The 25,892-nt window shown below is 42.3% G+C and overlaps 1 protein-coding gene across 4 annotated transcripts; it reads right to left on the bottom strand.

Annotated features, from left to right (window-relative positions):
• Window positions 1–8,585: 8,585 nt before the first annotated feature.
• On the bottom strand, window positions 8,586–25,858 carry LOC135461414 (uncharacterized). Of its 4 annotated transcripts, none has more exons than XM_064738503.1 (6): window positions 25,591–25,858; window positions 15,443–15,591; window positions 13,758–13,815; window positions 13,076–13,274; window positions 10,324–10,861; window positions 8,586–9,648 (listed from the first exon to the last, which is right to left on the bottom strand). In XM_064738503.1, the coding sequence occupies exons 1-6, from the start codon at window positions 25,702–25,704 to the stop codon at window positions 9,435–9,437; spliced, it is 1,272 nt and encodes a 423-aa protein (XP_064594573.1). In that variant the 5' UTR covers window positions 25,705–25,858; the 3' UTR covers window positions 8,586–9,434. The 4 variants fall into 4 exon arrangements, with proteins under 4 accessions (XP_064594573.1, XP_064594570.1, XP_064594572.1 ...); XM_064738500.1 differs by having other exon boundaries at window positions 12,800–13,274; window positions 25,591–25,855; XM_064738502.1 differs by having other exon boundaries at window positions 10,525–10,861; window positions 12,800–13,274; window positions 25,591–25,855.
• Between the last annotated feature and the right edge of the window lie 34 nt (window positions 25,859–25,892).

Raw genomic sequence — 25,892 nt, 5'->3', positions numbered from 1 at the left:
TTCAAATAAACTGACCTCAAAATCTACGCTTTATATGGACAAAGGCATTCCAGCAGAACCAGTGATACCTCGGGTCGGCCTAATAGAGTAATACCTCTGGGATTAAGTCAGTACGTTGCATTCAGTGTCATTGCCTCTGTCGGGTTCCATCTTAACCTTTATATTAACTACCCTCAGATAAATATCTGATTCTTCCATCTATACACAAGCATTTTGTGCTCATTTGCTTCTTTAAAAACGAACCCACAGACGTCGTTCTGGTAAGATGTTTTTAAAGAGAAAGAAAATCAAAACATAGTGACCTTAGCGGTTTGACAACTGAAAACGATATCCAAACCTATCTTTACTTGAATTCTGTGGTTGGCTTTAACTTATGCAACAAGTTGATCATAATGCTTCATGTCAAGTCAAGATACTGTTCCTACTCTTATTTTTATCTTTCGGAAATTACCAGTACTATTCCAATGCTTAATATTGGGTTTGGCTTGTAATACCACTGACATCCAAAGTGGTTCTTGGAAGACAAACATTTGACTGTCACTGACACCCAAAGTGGTCCTTGGACGACAAACATTTGACTGTCAGTGATACCCGAAATGGTCCTTGGAAGACAAACATTTGACTGCCACTGACATCCAAAGTGGTTCTTGGAAGACAAACATTTGACTGTCACTGACACCCAAAGTGGTCCTTGGAAGACAAACATTTGACTGCCACTGACACCCAAAGTGGTCCTTGGAAGACAAACATTTGACTGTCACTGACACCCAAAGTGGTCCTTGGAAGACAAACATTTGACTGCCACTGACACCCAAAGTGGTCCTTGGAAGACAAACATTTGACTGCCACTGACATCCAAAGTGGTCCTTGGAAGACAAACATTTGACTGTCACTGACACCCAAAGTGGTCCTTGGAAGACAAACATTTGACTGCCACTGACACCCAAAGTGGTCCTTGGAAGACAAACATTTGACTGCCACTGACACCCAAAGTGGTCCTTGGAAGACAAACATTTAACTGTCAGTGACATCCAAAGTGGCTCTTGGAAGACAAACATTTGACTGCCACTGACACCCAAAGTGGTCCTTGGAAGACAAACATTTGACTGTCAGTGACATCCAAAGTGGTTCTTGGAAGACAAACATTTGACTGCCACTGACATCCAAAGTGGTTCTTGGAAGACAAACATTTGACTGCCACTGACACCCAAAGTGGTCCTCGGAAGACAAACATTTGACTGCCACTGACACCCAAAGTGGTCCTTGGAAGACAAACATTTGACTGTCAGTGACATCCAAAGTGGTCCTTGGAAGACAAACATTTGTCTGTCAATGACATCCAAAGTGGTCCTTGGAAGACAAACATTTGACTGCCACTGACACCCAAAGTGGTCCTTGGAAGACAAACATTTGACTGTCACTGACACTCAAAGTGGTTCTTGGAAGACAAACATTTGACTGCCACTGACACCCAAAGTGGTCCTTGGACGACAAACATTTGACTGTCACTGACATCCAAAGTGGTTCTTGGAAGACAAACATTTGACTGTCACTGACACCCAAAGTGGTCCTTGGAAGACAAACATTTGACTGCCACTGACACTCAAAGTGGTCCTTGGAAGACAAACATTTGACTGTCACTGACATCCAAAGTGGTCCTTGGAAGACAAACATTTGACTGCCACTGACATCCAAAGGACCACAAACATTTGACTGTCACTGACACCCAAAGTGGTCCTTGGAAGACAAACATTTGACTGTCAGTGACATCTAAAGTGGTCCTTGGAAGACAAACATTTGACTGTCACTGACACCCAAAGTGGTCCTTGGAAGACAAACATTTGACTGCCACTGACATCCAAAGGACCACAAACATCTGACTGTCACTGACACCCAAAGTGGTCCTTGGAAGACAAACATTTGACTGTCACTGACATCCAAAGTGGTCCTTGGAAGACAAACATTTGACGGTCACTGACATCCAAAGTGGTTCTTGGAAGACAAACATTTGACTGTCACTGACACCCAAAGTGGTCCTTGGAAGACAAACATTTGACTGTCACTGACACCCAAAGTGGTCCTTGGAAGACAAACATTTGACTGTCAGTGACATCCAAAGTGGTCCTTGGAAGACAAACATTTGACTGTCAGTGACATCCAAAGTGGTCCTTGAAAGACAAACATTTGACTGTCACTGACACCCAAAGCGGTCCTTGAAAGACAAACATTTGACTGCCACTGACATCCAAAGTGGTCCTTGGAAGACAAACATTTGACTGCCACTGACACCCAAAGTGGTCCTTGGAAGACAAACTTTTGACTGCCACTGACATCCAAAGGGGTTCTTGGAAGACAAACATTTGACTGCCACTGACATCCAAAGTGGTTCTTGGAAGACAAACATTTGACTGTCACTGACACCCAAAGTGGTCCTTGGACGACAAACATTTGACTGCCACTGACACCCAAAGTGGTCCTTGGAAGACAAACATTTGACGGTCACTGACATCCAAAGTGGTCCTTGGAAGACAAACATTTGACTGCCACTGACATCCAAAGGACCACAAACATTTGACTGTCACTGACACTCAAAGTGGTCCTTGGAAGACAAACATTTGACTGTCAGTGACATCCAAAGTGGTTCTTGGAAGACAAACATTTGACTGCCACTGACATCCAAAGTGGTTCTTGGAAGACAAACATTTGACTGCCACTGACACCCAAAGTGGTCCTCGGAAGACAAACATTTGACTGCCACTGACACCCAAAGTGGTCCTTGGAAGACAAACATTTGACTGTCAGTGACATCCAAAGTGGTCCTTGGAAGACAAACATTTGTCTGTCAATGACATCCAAAGTGGTCCTTGGAAGACAAACATTTGACTGCCACTGACATCTAAAGCGGTCCTTGAAAGACGAACATTTGACTGCCACTGACATCCAAAGTGGTCCTTGGAAGACAAACATTTGACTGCCACTGACATCCAAAGTGGTCCTTGGAAGACAAACATTTGACTGCCACTGACATCCAAAGTGGTTCTTGGAAGACAAACATTTGACTGCCACTGACACCCAAAGTGGTCCTTGGAAGACAAACATTTGACTGCCACTGACATCCAAAGGGGTTCTTGGACGACAAACATTTGACTGCCACTGACACCCAAAGTGGTCCTTGAAAGACAAACATTTGACTGCCACTGACATCCAAAGTGGTTCTTGGAAGACAAACATTTGACTGCCACTGACACCCAAAGTGGTCCTTGGAAGACAAACATTTCAGTGTCAGTGACATCCAAAGTGGTTCTTTTAAGACAAACATTTGACTGCCACTGACACCCATAGTGGTTCTTGGAAGACAAACATTTTACTGCCACTGACACTCAAAGTGGTTCTTGGACGACAAACATTTGACTGCCCGTGACATCCAAAGTGGTCCTTGGAAGACAAACATTTGACTGTCAGTGACATCCAAAGTGGTTCTTGGAAGACAAACATTTGACTGTCACTGACATCCAAAGTGGTCCTTGGAAGACAAACATTTGACTGCCACTGACACCCAAAGTGGTCCTTGAAAGACAAACATTTGACTGCCACTGACACCCAAAGTGGTCCTTGGAAAACAAACATTTAACTGCCACTGACATCCAAAGTGGTCCTTGGAAGACAAACATTTGACTGCCACTGACATCCAAAGTGGTCCTTGGAAGACAAACATTTGACTGTCACTGACACCCAAAGTGGTCCTTGGAAGACAAACATTTGACTGTCACTGACACCCAAAGTGGTCCTTGAAAGACAAACATTTGACTGCCACTGACATCCAAAGGGGTTCTTGGAAGACAAACATTTGACTGCCACTGACACCCAAAGTGGTCCTTGAGAGACAAACATTTGACTGCCACTGACATCCAAAGTGGTTCTTGGAAGACAAACATTTGACTGCCACTGACACCCAAAGTGGTCCTTGGAAGACAAACATTTGACTGTCAGTGACATCCAAAGTGGTTCTTTTAAGACAAACATTTGACTGTCACTGACACCCATAGTGGTTCTTGGAAGACAAACATTTTACTGCCACTGACACTCAAAGTGGTTCTTGGACGACAAACATTTGACTGTCCGTGACACCCAAAGTGGTCCTTGGAAGACAAACATTTGACTGTCCGTGACATCCAAAGTGGTTCTTTTAAGACAAACATTTGACTGTCAGTGACATCCAAAGTGGTTTTTGGAAGACAAACATTTGACTGCCACTGACACCCAAAGTGGTCCTTGGAAGACAAACATTTGACTGCCACTGACACCCAAACTGGCCCTTGGAAGACAAAAAGTTACTGTAGTTGTCGATACTGTGGTATTTTTCAGCAGTCTTTCTGTTGAAACTTGCTTCACTTCTTTTCTTTTAATTTAAAGGCGGTTTCATATAGTCAGTAATATAATTTTTTGATCCTATAATATGTATTTGGTAAGCCTATACGAGAACTTTTTTCCATTGATTTGAAATATATGAGCCTTCAAAAAGTGCATATGCGGTCAAACACTGAGTGATGTCCCTTGAATGGAGGGCTGAATGGTTTATATATATATATATATATATATATATATATATATATATATATATATATATATATATATATATATATATATATATATATATATATATATATCTGTGTGTGTGTGTGTGTGTGTGTGTGTGTGTGTGTGTGTGTGTATGTGTGTGTAAATATTGTTTAGGTTTAAAAATAAAAGTCATTGACAGAAGTGGATGAAGCACACATCCGCCTTGTGAAGTTTTCACTTCTCGGGTATAATATAGTGGCTGTAAGTGAGTGTTTTCCGATATTTAAGTACTTGTTAGGATGTCCTCGACCTTTCAGTCATTCAGGGGTGTACATACAGCCTACACCATCCGGTGTGTTAGATGAAGTGCCCCAGCATAAAACGGTCAACAGCCGTAGTAGATCATTCTCTTTTTTGTGTTACAATACAATAAATTTCTGAAATCAGAGAAGTGTAGCAGTTATGTGTAATATTATATAAGGTCTACTGTGGAAGTAGTTGACCACGTCCCCAGGATTATTCACGGGTCCCCGCTGACCCAGGAGTTTTAGGTGTCGCTCTCTTGCCTAAATCAGACTGTTTGCTAAAGATATGACTCGCCTCGACTGGCTGTAGGCTAAAGATGCCACTTGCCTCAACCAGCTATCGTAAATTGGGCTGCAGCTTTATATGGATCGGCCAAAATAAACAGAATGAAGAAGGGTTTGCTCAACCCATAAGACTTTTTTAAGGAAAAAAATAAGAGAATCATCTCCTTTATTTATCGTCTTGAACACATAATTTTCGCTCCTATGAAATGAAACTGTCTCACTCTTTTCCAGTTTGTACAGATTGGTTTGCAGCGGCACATGAATTTTATCCGATCGAAGTATTTTCCAATCGCCGTTTACTGATCTTCCATCGGCATTTGGAATCGTGCCAATGCGGCGATCTCCAGATCACTGTAATGAGTGAATGTGAGAACATCGCAACTGCCTGCTATGGGAGTTACTCGCCGACTCTCCCACAGCAAGCGGTTGGGGTGTTACTCGCCGACTCTCCCACAGGAGGCAGTTGGGGTGTTACTCGCCGACTCTCCCACAGCAGGCAGTTGGGGTGTTACTCGCCGACGCTCCCACAGCAGGCAGTTGGTATGTTACTCGCCGACTCTACCACAGCAGGCAGTTGGTATGTTACTCGCCAACTCTACCACAGCAGGCAGTTGGTATGTTACTCGCCGACTCTCCCACAGCAGGCAGTTGGGGTGTTACTCGCCGACGCTCCCACAGCAGGCAGTTGGTATGTTACTCGCCCATTCTACCACAGCAGGCAGTTGGGGTGTTACTCGCCGACGCTCCCACAGCAGGCAGTTGGTATGTTACTCGCCCATTCTACCACAGCAGGCAGTTGGGGTGTTACTCGCCGACGCTCCCACAGCAGGCAGTTGGGGTGTTACTCGCCGACTCTCCCACAGCAGGCAGTTGGGGTGTTACTCGCCGACGCTCCCACAGCAGGCAGTTGGTATGTTACTCGCCAACTCTACCACAGCAAGCGGTTGGGGTGTTACTCGCCGACTCTACCACAGGAGGCAGTTGGGATGTTACTCGCCGACTCTCCCAAAGGAGGCAGTTGGGGTGTTACTCCCCAACTCTACCACAGCAGGCAGTTGGCGTGTTACTCGCCGACGCTCCCACAGCAGGCAGTTGGTATGTTACTCGCCAACTCTACCACAGCAGGCAGTTGGCGTGTTACTCGCCGACTCTCCCACAGCAGGCAGTTGGTATGTTACTCGCCAACTCTACCACAGCAGGCAGTTGGGGTGTTACTCGCCGACGCTCCCACAGCAGGCAGTTGGTATGTTACTCGCCAACTCTACCACAGCAGGCAGATGGGGTGTTACTCGCCGACGCTCCCACAGCAGGCAGTTGGTATGTTACTCGCCAACTCTACCACAGCAAGCGGTTGGGGTGTTACTCGCCGACTCTCCCACAGCAGGCAGTTGGGATGTTACTCGCCGACTCTCCCACAGGAGGCAGTTGGGGTGTTACTCGCCGACTCTCCCACAGCAGGCAGTTGGTATCTTACTCGCCGACTCTACCACAGCAGGCAGTTAGGGTGTTACTCGCCGACGCTCCCACAGCAGGCAGTTGGTATGTTACTCGCCAACTCTACCACAGCAGGCAGTTGGCGTGTTACTCGCCGACGCTCCCACAGCAGGCAGTTGGTATGTTACTCGCCAACTCTACCACAGCAGGCAGTTGGGGTGTTACTCGCCGATGCTCCCACAGCAGGCAGTTGGTATGTTACTCGCCAACTCTACCACAGCAGGCAGATGGGGTGTTACTCGCCGACGCTCCCACAGCAGGCAGTTGGTATGTTACTCGCCAACTCTACCACAGCAAGCGGTTGGGGTGTTACTCGCCGACTCTCCCACAGCAGGCAGTTGGGATGTTACTCGCCGACTCTCCCACAGGAGGCAGTTGGGGTGTTACTCGCCGACTCTCCCACAGCAGGCAGTTGGTATCTTACTCGCCGACTCTACCACAGCAGGCAGTTAGGGTGTTACTCGCCGACTCTCCCACAGCAGGCAGTTGGTATCTTACTCGCCGACTCTACCACAGCAAGCGGTTGGGGTGTTACTCGCCGACTCTCCCACAGTAGGCAGTTGGTATGTTACTCGCCGACTCTCCCACAGGAGGCAGTTGGGGTGCTACTCGCCGACTCTCCCACAGCAGGCAGTTGGTATGTTACACGCCCATTCTACCACAGCAGGCAGTTAGGGTGTTACTCGCCAACTCTCCCACAGCAGGCAGTTAGGGTGTTACTCGCCGACGCTCCCACAGCAGGCAGCTGAGGTCTTTCTCGCAGACTCTACCACAGCAGGCAGTTAGGGTGTTACTCGCCGACGTTCCCACAGCAGGCAGTTGACGTGTTAAATTATATGCTCAAAACGATAAATAAAGGAGATGATTCTTTTATGTTTTCCCTTAAACAATGACTGAAAGTCATATGGATTGAGAAAACTTGCGAATGTTCCCACATCGATGACGCACAGATATTCCCCTGCAGCGCGAGTATAACGTGTATGCCACATCCTACTGATCGGAGGTAGGTGAGTGATGCCCATGGGTACAGCTCGTTGGTCGCCGTCAGCAGCCTGTTATCTCCGGGTCCGTGATTGAGAGCTGTGGACGTATGGGAAATTCCATATATGAGGCTAATACTAATTTAGCCCCTCGTGTGCATGGTGATTGAACGACAAGCATCTCCAGACCTTGATTGTCCGATGAATAAAAGACAAGCGTCTCAAGTCCTTCAATGTCCGATAATAAGGAAGGCAAGCATCTGAACTTGTACATGTGATCATTACAAAATAGGCATAACACCACCTCGTGTGTGCGTCGGGATCCGAGTCTGGTCATACTAAAGACCTTAAAAATGGAAACAGGACTGGTTGCCCCGATGTCAGTATAATGTGACCGGGGGGAAGGGGGGAGTACTTCAGCTCCATTGACTCGCCCTGTCACAAAAAGACAGCATATGTAGGGGGCTACAGACACACAATGACCCTTCGTCGTCATATGACAAAAATTGTTAACTACAACATTAAGCCTCAAGCATTCATTCATTCATTCGTGTGTGCGACTATTGCAAGAGAATCAGCCCAGCTCCTGGTGTGTGCGAGCATTGTAAAAGAACGATCTCAACTCCAAGCATGTCCAGTGATTGGAGGACAAGCATCTCAACCGCACCTATGCCATCCTGACTATTTTCCTTACAAGTGGACAGAGTTGAGTGTATTCCTAGCGATGGAGCTCTGCGGGGATTGCCTCATCCAAACTAATCATGTAAAGCTGACATATTCCCATGAGGTTTTCTACTCCCCAGTGAAAACAAAGCCAATTAAAACAAGCACATAAGTATATCCTTTTACCTTAGGCTGTATTTGTATCGGTTTCCCTCACACTGGTACTTTCATCGTTTCACTCTACGAAATCAGGCATCTGAAAGCCAACCCTTATCCAGAGAAAACAATTAACGCTGAATGGGTTTCTGCAAAGTCATTTTTGTAGAATTTATTTGTTTGATTTCGGAACTCTTACTGGGTGGACAACCCTTTTGCACCTCTTTACATAGATAAATATAAATTATAGCCATTTTGTTTGCACCCAGAATATGTAAGACAATATAGACCTCAAAATTGATTCCGTCAACTACAACCACTACTTTATACAAACAAACAATCCATCAAGTAGCTCACAAATGCATGTCGCAGTATTATCGAAATAACTATCTAGTCTACATTCTCGAAAGAGTGTCATCCCAGCTAGCGATGTTACAGAACCAGATCTGATTCCTTGTAAAACAACGGCAGAGTGGCATTCATTGGCAGAATCGGGGGAAAGGCGCAGTGGTGTTACGAGCACTACTTAGGGGAGTTAACTCTGCGGCGGAAAACAACACTTACACCTCCATTACTGGTCTTATAATCCGTAGATTATACAAAGGGCATGTCACTAAGACTCAGCATACATGATAATTGCCACCATTTTGTCTTTGAAACAAATGACAGCCTTTGAAAGAACAGGGTAGAATGTTAATCACAAATCAAAGAGTCATTACGGCCACACTTGAAATATCTAACTGTACTAAGGTTTAACACTTCCGTGAAGAGTGGGAGGGGATATTATTGCACGTTCATCGGCCTCTTGTAACACACTATCGCCCAAAATAAAGTGAATCGGACACATGGTCTAAAGTTAAACAAACGGTCGTTGACTAACTTTTCCGACCAGATTCTGCCGCCGTGGCGAGCTGATTGCCTCACATGAACCTGATCGACGACACCGGACACCAAACACCTGACACCAGGCACCAGAAGGGAGCGATGTCACCTAAAAGTCGGAGGCGCCAAAGTCGTCACCTCCCGGGGAAAAGGCTGTGGCGTGCACGGGCTGCTGATAGGACTTCACCGTGGTGGTTTTCGTACTAACAGTACCGGCTCCTCCCGTCTTATGCTCCTCTTGCTGGATCATCCGGTAGAGCGTGGACTGAGACCAGTCCCGTGGACCGTCCTTGTTCTGGCCTCCCGACTGGCTGTGCTGAACCCTGTCAACAGAATAGCAGTAGAGTGATGAGTGTGCGGCTGTCAAAATGTAATGTAAAGTTCACTGATTGGGATAAGGAGGTTGCGACACTCACAAAGATTTTGTCTTCAAAATACATTTCACACAGGACACAATGACATACGTCTGACGACAGAAACACCTATGTTAGAAGATTTAGCGTCATACAAATGCATTCTGTGAATGTCTGCAATTATATAACGAAAGGCGTTAAGGAAATATCTAAGTCACTACCTAGTAATGACGAATAAATCATGCAGTACATATAATAGGTCACAAAACTAAAAACAATGGAAACTAGGGATGTCTGACAGGAAATACTGGGTAATATTTACAAAACCGAAGATACCATCGAAATAGCAGCATTTGCTAAAGATGGTCTTGTTAGTGACTGTGTATCACACCATATGTTGATGTGGAGTGAGAAACTGCAAATGTGTCTATGAGTCTGACGGGACAAACAGATGGAGCGCAATGCGGCTATGTTTTCCACAGCAGTGTGAGAATGGCGTTGGCAGTGTTATGATGACGGCCTCATGCTGACCACGAAGGGAGAGTCGTCAACGCCCGGTGGGGCGGAACAGAACGCTGGGTGATTCTCTACTCTACGCTCTCCTCACTGCAACGATGCTATCTAGGTTCGCTCGAACAAACTTACAACACGTTTCTTGTTTGCCCGTCGAGTGTTTCCTGGACATTTTCATTAGAATACAATCCCATAGGTGAATTGTACTGTAAATGTACCACCCGGGGTCCTTCCGCATCCCCCTGCTGGTTTACTATGGGGATTGTACGAGGAGCGGGATTGAAGGGCTGCGCGGTCCGGACAGGGGCGGCCTGCTGCGGCTTGGACACCGACCTGGATTGGACAGGCTTCGGCTGGGTGGGAGGCGGAGCTGGGGAGGTATAGTCGGCCGGGGAGTACTCCTCATCCCACTGCTTGGCACCAGTTTGTCGGAGACTGCCCCGCCAGGCCGGCACGGTGGGTTGATCCACCTCCCCGGAGGCAGGCATAAACGTGGTCTGTGACACGAAGGGTTGAGGCGACACCGGGGCTGGCCGGAAGTTGTGGGAGGGCGGCGTCCATTGTTGTGTTGGCTTTGAAAAGTCAGTTCCAAATTCTGGTCCTGCTGATGGTGGTATTGGTGATCGAGGTTTGGGCGCTGGTTTGGGTGCTCGGGCAATGTGGAGTGGGGCTGTGAACATAGAAGAATTGTGACAGGTTTTCGTCAATACACCGAGGCACATACACTTAAAGCGGGAAATGGACAATGTTACTGACTTCAAACTGTGAATATTGTATGGAGTGGATATATGGCATGAAAGAATGTCTTGCAGTACCTCATTAATTTGCGGTTTTTAAAAAGAATGATTTAAAGTTATGATATTCGATTATGATAGGTGGATTATATCGAAACCAGTTAGATAAAGATTAACTGCGTTTTGGGGTTTTCACAGCAAGAGCTATCTACAAGGTTAAGTTTGCAGAACAGGCAAAAAGAAAGTCCTACAGCTGAAAAGGTGGTACACTAAAGAGCAAGGCAGTAATGGCCAGGTAGGGGTATGTTGGCGTGCAATTTGTTATCCATGAAACTGTATCAGAAGACAACGTGCGAAGTCGCTGCACACCCATGTATGGGTTACCGCTTGCGCGCCAGGTTCAGATCCGATAATTATATCACCTAGGTTTTAGTACACGTTACATGTTTAGTAATTTGGCATAGCGATATGTTGCCATCTATATTAGACGATATTAATAATATTTAGTAATCGTTTATATTTATAATTAGCCAGACGTAAATTAAAGAGCAATATTACAATTGTTAGCAGTAAGTGAGACACTTGAAGAGCGTGGTCTGGTAAATTACGCGTCAATGGAAAGTTATCTCCCTTGAAAGAGATGCCCCGGCCTATTGTTGGTTTTTAGGACCCTCGTGGGGTTAATGTGACTCTTATATAAGAAGCTTGTTTTGTGAGACAGGAGATGCAATTTCACAAGAGGACTGATTCCACAGCCAGTTTCTATGGCGAGTGACACGCTGCTAAACTAGGCATTCTTCTATAGATAATACGTTGCTACTACTACCATTCCACAGAGACACAGATCACAGAATATCACCACTTGTCCTGTTTCTCTCCCTTTGTTAACTCCAACTTAGATCAACCGCATTGGTCTCTCGTCCAAGAGCTGAAATCTAGCCACTTTAGTGATCATAAGTTCTATATTTCCAGTTTATAGTCATTCAGATCAGAACGTTCACCGACAAAGATCTTCTACAGTTCCTATTACCTGGTTTAATTAATATTCTGGTCAAGCGATATATTGAAATGATGAAGACCGGCTCGCCGACAACATTGTTGTCGAATTGTGGCGGCTCTAACGCACCGTTTCTTCAACCGCTATCTCTGTCGTTGAACTGGTATTATTTTATATTATTTGTTGCCCATTCTCTGCTGAATGTTGTAGCGAAGGACTTGCCATTTGGACTAGGTAAACCTCCAGCCATTTTCACATGAGGGTTACAACATTCAGCTGGTTGGGAGCATCAACCAAGATTTTCAACACCAATGAAGATCGAGTTTCATTAGTGTTGTTAGTTCAACATTTTTCAAACCCTCTTTGATATAATTTTGAATTTCGACGAACCTTTCGAAGTATAGCATTAGCCTTGTGCATTTTGACCATACAGCTTTTGTTTTTCCTTTCAATATATTCACAACGCTGTCTAAATTCTGTCCATTGTTTTACATGCCCTGTTCATTAGGAAATGTTGTGAATCCACATTTAGACTGGTTGTTATTTTCTTGTTGTTCTATAAGGCATTTCTCTTTCTGTGACGACAATTTCCACGACTTGTTACGTGTTAGGTTATATGGGTTATCATGAAAAAGACCGTGGTGATCCTATGTACAAATTCTTAGATTGTGTAATAAAGTTCTCAGCTGTTTTATGGATTAGGAATAGCCAACTGCCGATGTTGATAGATAATGATGTTAACAAAAACTTAAGTATATTTATTTCCGTCATCATGTTAAATACTAACAACTTTTTAAAAAAATTAAAAATCAAATCACGGTAATCTGAATTGTTTTGTAACGAGCGAGTACAAACAGGTCAAGAAAGGTGATATTACTTTGCGGCTGGTTACCCCATTTCCTGGGCTCGGCTCTCATGAAGGCTTTCTTTCTCTCGGAGACAGGGATAATTTCATAATCCTCATCCTCCGGTTCCGGGGGCCCGGGTCTGTAGGAGGACTGAACACTACTGGCAAAGCTCTGGTACACAGGGGTGGGCTCGCTAAACTGGGGTTGAAATGAATCCTCAGAGAGAAGGCTTTGGAACTGCTGACTGTGCGGCCTCATGGGGGTGTACTGAGGGGTGGTAATGACACTATCTGGATCATACTGACCGGTCTTGGACTCCAGACTCTGCTGCACCTGGTACAGCATGGTCCGGCTGGCCTGGGGCCGGTTACTCGGAGACACCGGAGCATAGTGAGGTGTTGGCCTGCTGAAGTCGGCGCCGAATTCTGGGCCATGGCCGCCTAAATTCCGTATCTTACCCACCTTGGGTTGAGGCATCGGTTTAGACGGTTGGGGACGAAATCCCTGCAAACACAGCAATGAGAAACTTTCATAAAGTCGTCACATGAACTTTTCTAGTGTATCTGTTGTGACATGCGATGAAATAACGTAACTACTGACTGTTTCTCTTTGCATGAATCAGCGCTAATTTCTTACTTTATACTTTTCTCACTTCTTTCGTGGTTTATATTAAACACTGATTTGCAAATTTTGCCAGTGGCGTAGAAGGTCCATTACAGCCGAGGATTTTTTTACCAATGCCTGTTTCTACGCCTATTTTGTACGTATAGAGCATCTTATAATCAACAATCTTTGTTCTCCCCAGCTTAGCAACATAATAAATATGTCGGCATTAGAAAAAGGATGCATCGCCGTTTCAAAAAACACATTGTGCCTGACATGTCAATTTAACAAATGTGAAAATTGTTGTTTTGCGCAATGACTAGTTGAAAAACAGGTTAAGCTGGAAATAATTTGCTTCCACATCCATGCCGGAGAATGACTTACAGCAGACTGTACGGGCTTAGGAGCTGGTTGGGCGACGTTGACCCGTCCAGGTGGGGGCCTGAAATGAGAGACATACATGGGCCATTGAGGGCAAGCTCATATATCGTAAGTCTTGGGCTATTAAGTATCATTCGTATTTAGTGGAAGGATATCACAAATATTGTGATTCTGTGACACATAACCATTAGGTGCTTGAAGCCGAATGGATGTCCTGGCTATGAGACACATATCCGTGTTGTGTTTGATGCCAGCTAAAATATTGTGATTCTGTGACGCAAAATCATTAAGTGCTTGAAGCCGAACAGATGTCCTGGCTATGAGACACATATCCATGTTGTGTTTGATGCCAGCTAAAATATTGTGATTCTGTGACGCAAAATCATTAAGTGCTTGAAGCCGAATAGATATCCTGGCTATGAGACACATATCCCTGTTGTGTTTGATGCCAGCTAAAATATTGTGATTCTGTGACGCAAAATCATTAAGTGCTTGAAGCCGAATAGATGTCCTGGTTATGAGACACATATCCATGTTGTGTTTGATGCCAGCTAAAATATTGTGATTCTGTGACGCAAAATCATTAAGTGCTTGAAGCCGAATAGATATCCTGGTTATGAGACACACATCCGTGTTGTGTTTGATGCCAACTAAAATATTGTGATTCTGTGACGCAAAATCATTAAGTGCTTGAAGCCGAATAGATGTCCTGGTTATGAGACACATATCCGTGTTGTGTTTGATGCCAGCTAAAATATTGTGATTCTGTGACACATAACCAATGAGTGCTTGAAGCCGAACAGATATCCTAGTTATGAGACACATATCCATGTTGTGTTTGATGCCAGCTAAAATATTGTGATTCTGTGACACATAACCATTAAGTGCTTGAAGCCGATTAGATGTCCTGGTTATGAGACACATATCCATGTTGTGTTTGATGCCAGCTAAAATATTGTGATTCTGTGACGCAAAATCATTAAGTGCTTGAAGCCGAATAGATGTCCTGGTTATAAGACACATATCCATGTTGTGTTTGATGCCAACTAAAATATTGTGATTCTGTGACGCATAAACAGTAAGTGTCTGAAGCCAAATGAGATCTCTGGTTCTGTTACACATTGGCAATAAATGTCAAACAAATTCAGACACCCATGCAGTATTTATATCTCTTTAATTTTTACTGACAATCAAAAAGCAAGTTACTGTATTGATGATCATGAGGAAAAATTGCTTCACCTTATGGAGGAATAAAACAGTCACTGTCGGCTTCTTTTGTTGGGCAAGAGATCGACAGCCACAAGCTCTGTACCGAACATGTACTTTCCATACTGCCTGAGCCGGCCATGTACCTTCCACACTGGTGTGTTGAACTGGCCATGTACCTTCCACATTGCCTGAACCGGCCATGTACCTTCCACACTGGTGCCTTGAACCGGCCATGTACCTTCCACACTGGTGCGTTGAACCGACTATGTACCTTCCACACTGGTGTATCTTTCTATACTAGACCAGATATGATATGAATAGCATTTGCCGTTGGCGTTGGCCGTTTTTGTCGGTCCAGGAATAATAACTCTGTCTGCTTTTAAAACCTAAAGTTGTCAACAAGTCACTTTTCATGACTGACTGGTTGATTGTTTGATTTTTGGACTTATACAACGGCGGTTAGATTTATAGGGAATCACCTTTTAATCGTTAGGAAAATACTGCCCCCGCCGAACTTGATCAGATCCTGCGCCTGTTTGTGAGTGAGAGTATCGGCCTGTCGCTCACTGATGGAGACGATGATATCTCCTCTCTGTAGCTCCCCTTCTGCCGGGCTACCTGTGAACACCTAATGAAAACATGACGACCGATAAGCTGATGTACATACAGGTAATATGAGATCATACACACTGCCTACCTTGCTGTATCACACAGTCAGGTACAATGACATGGCCAAAAGTGTTACATTAACAGATTATGACTTCATGTTTATCATAACAGGTTATACACCATTTCAGAGGGAACAAACAACCACTGGTTGTACACGTCATTAGAAGGAACATGCAATCACTGGTTGTACACGCCATTAGAGGGAACATACAACCACTGGTTGTACACACCCAGAGAGGGAATATACGATCACTAACTGTACACGACATCAGAAGGAACATACAACCACCGCCGGGTCGTAGTCGACATAAGACGGAAATTATAACCACTGGACCTGGCAGGGGTTTCTATATATGAATATCAAGTATCGGTATGTATCAATGAATGAAATGTATGTGGAAATGAAGTATATAGTATATGAAATTTTTCAGGAGAATCATGTCAGATTGATGACGTAAAAATATGACTGAATGCCAGTTTCATGACACAAAAAGATGACTTAATGTCAGTTTGATGACGTAAAAATACGAGTTAATGTCAGTTTGATGACGTAAAAAGATGACTTCCAAGGAGGGAATAAATAGATGTACAGTTCAAGAAACGTGTGTCTGGTGTGATAAGCATTTGTACGAAGATTGGAGAGATATAACAGTGCAATCTATATGTTATGAATTAGAGGACCCATCCCCTCTAATTCATGCGGAACCGCCCAACAATAGCGCGCTAATACAGACTGACGGAGTACACAAATATACGCTGACCTCCATCACGAGACTGTTTCCACAGAATACAAGCATTTTCGTTCGGCCAACAAGAGAAAACCCAAACGAATAAATAAATATAAACACAATGATGGACACACTCTTAGCAAAGATGTTTCTGAAATTCCAGTTCAACAGACCTAATTCCTATCATCAGCTGATTCTTATCCTGCGGACTTCATTGTTGATCTAATCTTGCTTGACGCCCTTGCTTACCAGGGCTTCCACAATGTATCCACTTAGAGTGAGTTAATAAGGCGATGTTTGGAATCCTAGAGTGAGTTAATAAGGCGACGTTTGGAATCCTAGAGTGAGTTAATAAGGCGATGTTTGGAATCCTTATTTGAATACATCACAGAAATGAAAGACCAAAGAACTAAATCATCTCTCACAACGCGACTTTGTGTCAAAGAAAACTTGCTTTGGGAAGTTGGGTTTTCATGTACAGAGTGCTTTGGAGGAATGTCCGATGCAGCATTTAGCCCAACAAAGATGCATGGTATCGCTGTCAGAGAGACGGTTCAGGTTTGTCTCTGTGCCAAGGTTTAGTTGACCTCTACGTGTGCCGCAATGGCACGAAATCAGGACGCCTCTAAACATTGCACCCCTTTCCACGTATACATACACACCTGTCTATGTCCACGACTTCCCCTTCATACAGTTTCTCACAACCACGCGGAGAGTTGTCTTCTAGCTATACAACTACACCGAGCCCAGCGGTATCTGCAAGGCGGTCCACCTCACGATTTCTCTTTCTAATACACTATACCGTTAAGTTAAACGCCAACTGTTGGTTTATTTTCAGACGGAAAATATAGGTTTTCACCTTGGAAGTTTTCTATATTTACCACGGTTTTCGATACCTGCCAGTGAAAACGAGCTGTAATTTAAAACCACAGAGAACATGTCCCAAACCCCTCTTCCGTAGGGTTGTTCCGTAGAGCCCCTCATCTTGTAGGCTACTACAGCTTTCTGATCTCTCTGATGATTACCCTCACAGATTGACAACATTTATCTCACTTAATTATCTCTACAGGAACTGTTGTCTGTCTTTGAAAAACCATTACGGGTAAGATGTCAGTGGGCTCTTGAATCTTAAATTATCATAGTTCTCATTCTATTTACCTATTTAGACTTTAGGCTCTGATGTTTTCTTTGATGGTGACATTGACTTTACGCTCAGTTGTTACTCTGGCACTTCCAGGCCATTACGGTAACTCGGATGGATATTCCACTGCGACTAGATTGTTCACCAAAAAATAACTAGTCGATTTCACAAGTATGGCGAGATTTGTTAGAAATTCTGCTAAGTAATTAGATTCATGTCCAAGGGGGCATTTGTTATACACCCTGTAATCTTATTCATCTTCTTTCTTTAAGCTTAAATCACAATAATGTTACAACGTTTTACACCTAATATCTTCAGGCTTAATTCTCTGATGTAGTATAACGTTATACATCTTCTAACGACAAGCTAAATTCTCTGATACATTATAACATTATACATCTTCTAACACCAGGCTTAATTCTCTGATACAATATAACATTATACATCTTCTAACACCAGGCTTAATTCTCTGATACAAAATAACGTTATACATCTTCTAACGTCAGGCTTAAGTCTCTGATACAATATAACGTTATATATCTTCTAACTTCCGGCTTAATTCTCTGATACAATATAACGTTATACATCTTCTAACTTCAGGATTAATTCTCTGATACAATATAACGTTATACATCTTCTAACACCAGGCTTAATTCTCTGATACAATATAACCTCATACATCTTCTAATGCCAGGTTTAATTCTCTGATACAACATAACGTTATACATCTTCTAACACCAGGCTTAATTCTCTGATACAATATAACATTATACATCTTCTAACACCAGGCTTAATTCTCTGATACAATATAACGTTATACATCTTCTAACACCAGGCTTAATTCTCTGATACAATATAACATTATACATCTTCTAACACCAGGCTTAATTCTCTGATACAAAATAACGTTATACATCTTCTAACGTCAGGCTTAAGTCTCTGATACAATATAACGTTATATATCTTCTAACTTCCGGCTTAATTCTCTAATACAATATAACGTTATACATCTTCTAACTTCAGGATTAATTCTCTGATACAATGTAACGTTATACATCTTCTAACTTCAGGATTACTTCTCTGATACTATATAAAGTGATACGTCTGATTTCTTTATGATTAATTCTCTGATACAATACAACGTTATATATCGTCTGACTTCAGGCTGAATTCTCTGATACAATATAACGTTATACATCTTCTAACGCCAGGCTTAATTCTCTGATACAATATAACGTTATATATGGCCTAACTTCAGGTTTAGTTCTCTGATACAATATAACGTTATATATCTTCTAACGCCAGGCTTAATTCTCTGATACAATATAACGTTGTACATCTTCTAACGTCAGGCTTAATTCTCTGATACAACATAACGTTATACATCTTCTAACACCAGGCTTAAATCTCTGATACAACATAACGTTATACATCTTCTAACACCAGGCTTAATTCTCTGATACAATATAACCTTATACATCTTCTAACTTCCGGCTTAATTCTCTGATACAATATAACATTATACATCTTCTAACTTCAGGATTAATTCTCTGATACAATATAACGTCATACACCTTCTAACTTCATGATTAATTCTCTAATCTAATATAACGTTATATATGGCCTAACTTCAGGCTTAGTTCTCTGATACAACGTAACGTTATACATCTTCTAACTTCAGGCTTAATTCTCTGATACAATATAGCGTCATACACCTTCTAACTTCATGATTAATTCTCTAATACAATATAACGTTCTATATCGCCTAACTTCAGGCTTAATTCTCTGATACAATACAACCTTATACATTTTCTAACGCCAGGCTTAATTCTCTGATCTTCCTCTCTGGCCGTACGTGGGAAGGTCTGCCAGCAACCTGCGGATGGTCGTGGGTTTCCCCCGGTCTCTGTCCGGTTTCCACCCACCATACTGCTGGCCGCCGCCATATAAGTGAAATATTCTTGAGTACGGCGTAAAACACCAATCAAATAAATAAATAAATAAATAATTCTCTGATACAATATAACGTTATACATTTTCTAACGCCAGGATTAATTCTCTGATACAGTATTAAGTTATGCATCTTCTAACTTCAGGATTTCTTCTCTGATACAATATAACGTTGTACATTTTCTAACGCCAGGGTTAATTCTGTGATACAAAATAACCTTATACATCTTCTAATGCCAGGCTTAATTTTCTGATACAATATAACGTTATACATCTTGTTACTTCCGGCTTAATTCTCTGATACAATATAACGTTATACATTTTCTAACTTCAGGATTACTTCTCTGATACAATATAACGTTATACATCTTCTAACGCCAAGCTTAATTCTCTGATACAATATAACGTTATACATTTTCTAACTTCAGGATTACTTCTCTGATACAATATAACGTTATACATTTTCTAACACCAGGATTAATTCTCTGATACAATAAAACCTTATACATCTTCTAATGCCAGGCTTAATTCTCTAATACAACATAACGTTTTACATCTTCTAACGCCAGGCTTAAATCTCTGATATAATATAACTTTATACATCTTCTAACTTCAGGATTAATTCTCTGGTACAATGTAACGTTATACATCTTCTAACTTCAGGATTACTTCTTTGATACAATATAACGTTATACATCTTGTTACTTCCGGCTTAATTCTCTGATACAATATAACGTTATACATCTTGTAACTTCCGGCTTAATTCTCTGATACAATATAACGTTATACATCTTCTAACTTCAGGATTACTTCTTTGATACAATATAACGTTATACATCTTCTAACGCCAGGATTAATTCTCTGATACAATATAACCTTATACATCTTCTAATGCCAGGTTTAATTCTCTGATACAATATAACGTTATACATCTTCTAACTTCAGGATTACCTCTCTGATACAATATAAGGTTTTACATTTTCTAACGCCAGGATTAATTCTCTAATACAATATAACCTTATACATCTTCTAATGCCAGGTTTAATTCTCTGATACAATATAACGTTATACATCTTGTAACGTCAGGATTAATTCTCTGATACAATATAACGTTATACATCTTGTTACTTCCGGCTTAATTCTCTGATACAATATAACGTTATACACCTTCTAACTTCAGGATTACTTCTCTGATACAATATAACTTATACATCTTGTAACTTCCGGCTTAATTCACTGATACAATATAACGTTATACATCTTCCAACTTCAGGATTAATTCTCTGATACAATATAACGTTATACACCTTCTAACGCCAGGATTACTTCCCTGATACAGTATTAAGTTATACACCGTTATACATTTTCTGGATGACTAGCCTTGCACTACATTTTAATGTTATCGTTGTTCAGGTTGTATTGAAAATTGAGTCGTGCAATTGTCCATTTGGAAAGCTCCCTCATGGATTTATACGAGAAATATACAAATGTCTGACATGACGCTTAGATTTTACTTCCCTGTACAGAGGAACGAATTTTTCAGATCCTGATATCGCATTCAAAATTTATATTTAAAAGGCCTTTGGTTAAAAACTCGTTCATTTTTCTTTTATCATATAAAAAAATAAATTGTTGTCAGGGTATGGAGAATGACAAACGATGTTTTCGTTATTGCCACTGACCCCCAGCATCACGGAGCAATTTATCTGTTGTCTGTTGCCTCAATACAAATGGCAGGTTCGATCAAGCATTAACCACTGTTAAAAGTTTCTCTCCTCCAAAGTAATGTTCCGGCCCCTTTCGTCTTAATTCTTCTATAAAAAATAAACAGCAAAATCTGGAAATTTCAGAACCAGTTGCCCAGAGCACTTCAACAATGTTTGGAGTATAACGCCAAGTTGTGCCGGCATTTCATGGTGAAATCGTCTGACAAATTGTCACATACGCCTACAGATCGTATTCTTATCCTTTCATCGGAAGACAAGTGAACGCGAAAGATAGGAAAGGGAAAGTAATTCGTCCCACAGGAAGCTTAACATAAGAAGCCTAACTCTACTCATCTACGTTGTCCCTTTGAACCCATTCAAAAGTCCCGTAAGTGTCAGTTAAACATGCAGACTCTTGGTTTATCCAAACAGATGCGTGTATTTTTGTACCATGTTTGTTACTGGAGTCAATACAATAACAATTTGCTCTAGGGGGAAATGGCCGAAACAGCTTCGTACAGTCATCAGTTCTTTCCCTTTCCACAGTCTTTTCCTATATCCTTCTCAGCCGTTTTCAGGCCAGTTAGCCAACACATGGCAGGTTTCAGGACTCTTCCAAAATAGACACCGTTAATAACGGCTGAACCAGTGATGATAAAATATGGTTTAAGTAAAGCCTGACGTTACCGCTGTGTTCGCGATGGTAGAGTGGTGTCATGTTCCTGGGAGGTGTGTGTGTGTGTGGGGGGGGGGGGGGAGGGGGCAATCAGCTAGCATATAGCCGCTGTGCAAGTCAAGAATGCCACCGATCTGCTACCGTTCCGATCCTGTAAGGCCTAATAATAGAGGAGGTAGATGCTGGCAAACATGTATGTATGTATGAACAGCTGTATGGCGTAGGTATAACCTTATCACTGGACACAATCCATCCGCCGCTCACAGTGCGCAGGCCAATACACACACGTTAAACTCATACAACACCTTTCAGGTGTACACATATGAACTAGTTCAAAGGTAAAACAAAACCAAAATATGATTTGTATTCCCGAAAGGACAAAAGACAATGTAAATTTACTGTTATATATGACGAAATCCAAGAAATGAGGAAATACTTTTCATAGACCACGAATAGATATAAATATCAATCAATTACAATGTATATAACGTATACTGCCTTTTCATCAGTGCAATGCCTATCCATCAACTTAATGCCTTTGCATCACTGTAATGTCACTGTAATGCCTATCCATCAGTGTAATGCCTGTCCATCGGAGTAATGCCTATCCATCAGTGTAATGCAGCATATCCACCAGTGTAATGCCTTTTCATCAGTGTAATTATGTCTATTAGTGTAATACCGCCTAACTATCAGTGTAATGCCGCCTAACTATCAAAGTAATGACTATCGATCGGTTTAAAGCCTTCGTGCGTTTATTATGGATATTGCATCACTCCATTGTGCCTATTCATCAGAGTGAATAATGCACCGTTGTCACACCTATTACAGAATGAAATTACATTACTACATTATCACTAACGTCTACATAACCTCCACTGTATTTTCCTCAATCATCAAATATACAGACGGCCATGTTTGCTTCCTTGCCAATAAACTTTGTTGTTGTTTTCGTTGTTCGACTGCAGTCAACACAAAGCTCACAATATACATTCAAATACAACAAAAGGATGTTATACCTTGTTTACGATCAAACTGTAATGTAAGTAAAAATGCAGGTTAGCTGACGGCACATGTAAAGAAACTCAAAGTGGTTTTCTACTATGCACAGAGGTCTTACTGTGAAGTATTGCTGAGCTCTGTGTTTCCGTACGTCCACAAATACATACAGATGTTCCCCAATGATAAATGTGATGTGTTATTCTACGCCCGTGGTTAATTTTACTTTATATTTGTGCTCAGTTATCATCCACGGCTTAAATGTACCTCTGGTCCTCTACATCCACAAAAAATGCCCAGCGTGGGTATATAAACGACTTATTACCTTTTACTTAACTTTATTGAGTTATCTTCGTGGAATTCCTACAGCATAAAAAGAAATGAGAGGTTATTCAAATCTGGTTAATTATTTTAAATATCACAGACAAAGGACTACTTGTTAGAACTCATATACGGCTTAAATACACATAGGCGTAAGGGCGAACTGTTCCTGTTGAACTTGTGTTCATTAAAGACGGACCCTCCCTCCATACGAGCCTAACTTCTGTTCACCAAAGAAGGAACCTCTCTCAATATGAGCCTTACTTCTGCTGAACATAGAAGCATCTCTAAATACGATCCGTAACTTCTGTTCTTCAAAGCAGGAACCTCTTTCCATACGAGCCTAACTTCTGTTCACCAATGAAGGAACCTTTCTCCATACGAGCCCAACTTCTGTTCACACAAAGAAGGAACCTCTCTCAATGCGATCCTTACTTCTGCGGATCATAGAAGCATCTCTAAATACGATCGTAACTTCTGTTCTTCAAAGCAGGAACCTCTTTCCATACGAGACTAACTTCTGTTCACCAATGAAGGAACCTTTCTCCATACGAGCCTAACTTCTGTTCACCAAAGAAGGAACCTCTCTCAATGCGATCCTTACTTCTGCGGATCATAGAAGCATCTCTAAATACGATCGTAACTTCTGTTCTTCAAAGTAGGAACCTCTTTCCATACGAGACTAACTTCTGTTCACCAATGAAGGAACCTTTCTCCATACGAGCCCAACTTCTGTTCACACAAAGAAGGAACCTCTCTCAATGCGATCCTTACTTCTGCGGATCATAGAAGCATCTCTAAATACGATCGTAACTTCTGTTCTTCAAAGAAGGAGTTTCCATCAACACTATACAAAATCCAGTTCATGATGGAAGAGGCGTTCATCAGCATGGTCATAACTTTGTTTTTGACTTGTTCATCAAAGAATGAGTTCCCATCATCACGTCAAAGAGTTTTTATCGACACAATGTTAACTCCATTTTATCATGGAAGAAGCGCCCATACGTCAGCGTGATCCTGGCCTTAATTTCACAACATTAAAGAGGTTTCCTTTATCAAAAAGAAGTTTCCATTAAAACGATCCTAACTCCTAATCACCAAGGAAACAACTTTCAGCAAAAATGCCCGTACTCATCGATGTTGCAAGAAAAAATTGTGATTAATACAAATCAAAACACATGACAGAGTCTAAAATTATTTGTCAACAATAAGAACCTCCTTGATTGTCTTCTTAGAAGAAGCCCTCCAGTAATGCGGACCCAACCCAGTCTGTATAATAGTCGTCAAATAAACTGTATTTTCGTTGGAACAAGATTACCTTGTTTGTGGTATGTATGTGCATACAATGTCTGTTATCTTCCTTTCAACATTTTTGTTCTAAGTACACCCAGCATGTGTAGGCTATGAGGTTTGACTGTAATTCAGATGGTTTATGTACGCCCGACTGAACATAGCTGGCGAGGATAGTTATGGCACAGCGTGGAAGTCAGTAAATAAATACTTGATTCGGTGACATAATTAGTTACAGGTTGATAATGAGAATCGGTCTGTTGGCAGACGCCATCTCTAGCTAAGAAACATCGCCACCTTTACATCCACTGAGATAGAGCACTGGCAGATGATAGCAGTAAATCAACACTTCACTACTGACGTGTCTTTTATTTACAGAAATTCTTTTCACAAGTTTTTATTGTACAACAATTTAGCCTGGTGACCAGGATAAAATGATGCGTTTCCTATAGTATATAACCTGTGGACATGGGGCTGAAGTGAGCACGAGCACCTTGTTTCATGACGCGATCCGGGTAGTATCAGAAGGTCATGAAATAGGTTGATTACGAGGGCAACCCTGCTAGCCCCCGGGGTTCACTGAGGCCATGCAGGGGTTTAATGACTACCGCGTTGACCAATGGATACCAATAACCAGTTCCTGTCCTGCGATTGGTGCTCACTGAAGGAACTTGGCACGCGCCGGCCTCGATCCCAGTCTGGCTTCAGATTTCATATATCAACAATATTCACCAGATAACCTTGGAAATTGCTGACACAACAGATTTCCACGAGCAGATTAAAGCCTACACAGTTTCCGTTGGAGAAAATAAACTAGTAACTCAACAGGAAGTTGATCGTGAAGACTACGCCAACAGAGTCAGAAACTTGCCAAAACCGGCATTCCCAGCATGTTCGGGAGAGAAAGTCTGTCAGTGTGGAAAATCATTAGCTACTCAATTAGGCTACGGTAAATATATGAACGTTATTTTGAAGTAAAGATTTGCTTACCTCGGGTGAGCCTCCGGAACGACTGGCTCGACGATCGCGGAAAAGAGGCTAGAACTTCCATGTACTTTCACCTCTCACAAAAGTAAATGTGGAACAGCTACTATAAATGGTAACGACACAAATCATGTGAAAGGTGAAAATAAGGGACTTAACTTACCCTCTGGATGGTGAGAGGCTGGCCGAGGTCCTTACCTCCCTGAAGCCGGAACCCCCAAGGTGTGTCAAAGGAGTCCCGAAACAAACGAACGTTATATTGCGAAAAACTAGCCATGGTTAGTTCTAAAAGCTACGCCATCATTCGGGGACGGACGCCGGCACTGGTCGTCCCACGTTTCTCCCCACAGCGAGGCTCGGCCTGGAAGAGGTGCACTTTGAAGAAACCGGCGTATACTTGCTGAAGACACTGCTGCCAGGAATGGTAACTATGCATAAGCGCGGATGCTGGGAGATAGCAACCCG

This window comes from Liolophura sinensis, chromosome 1, assembly GCF_032854445.1.
Source record: "Liolophura sinensis isolate JHLJ2023 chromosome 1, CUHK_Ljap_v2, whole genome shotgun sequence".
NCBI classification, from domain to species: domain Eukaryota; kingdom Metazoa; phylum Mollusca; class Polyplacophora; order Chitonida; family Chitonidae; genus Liolophura; species Liolophura sinensis.
This window is presented reverse-complemented; position numbering and strand designations above follow the sequence as displayed.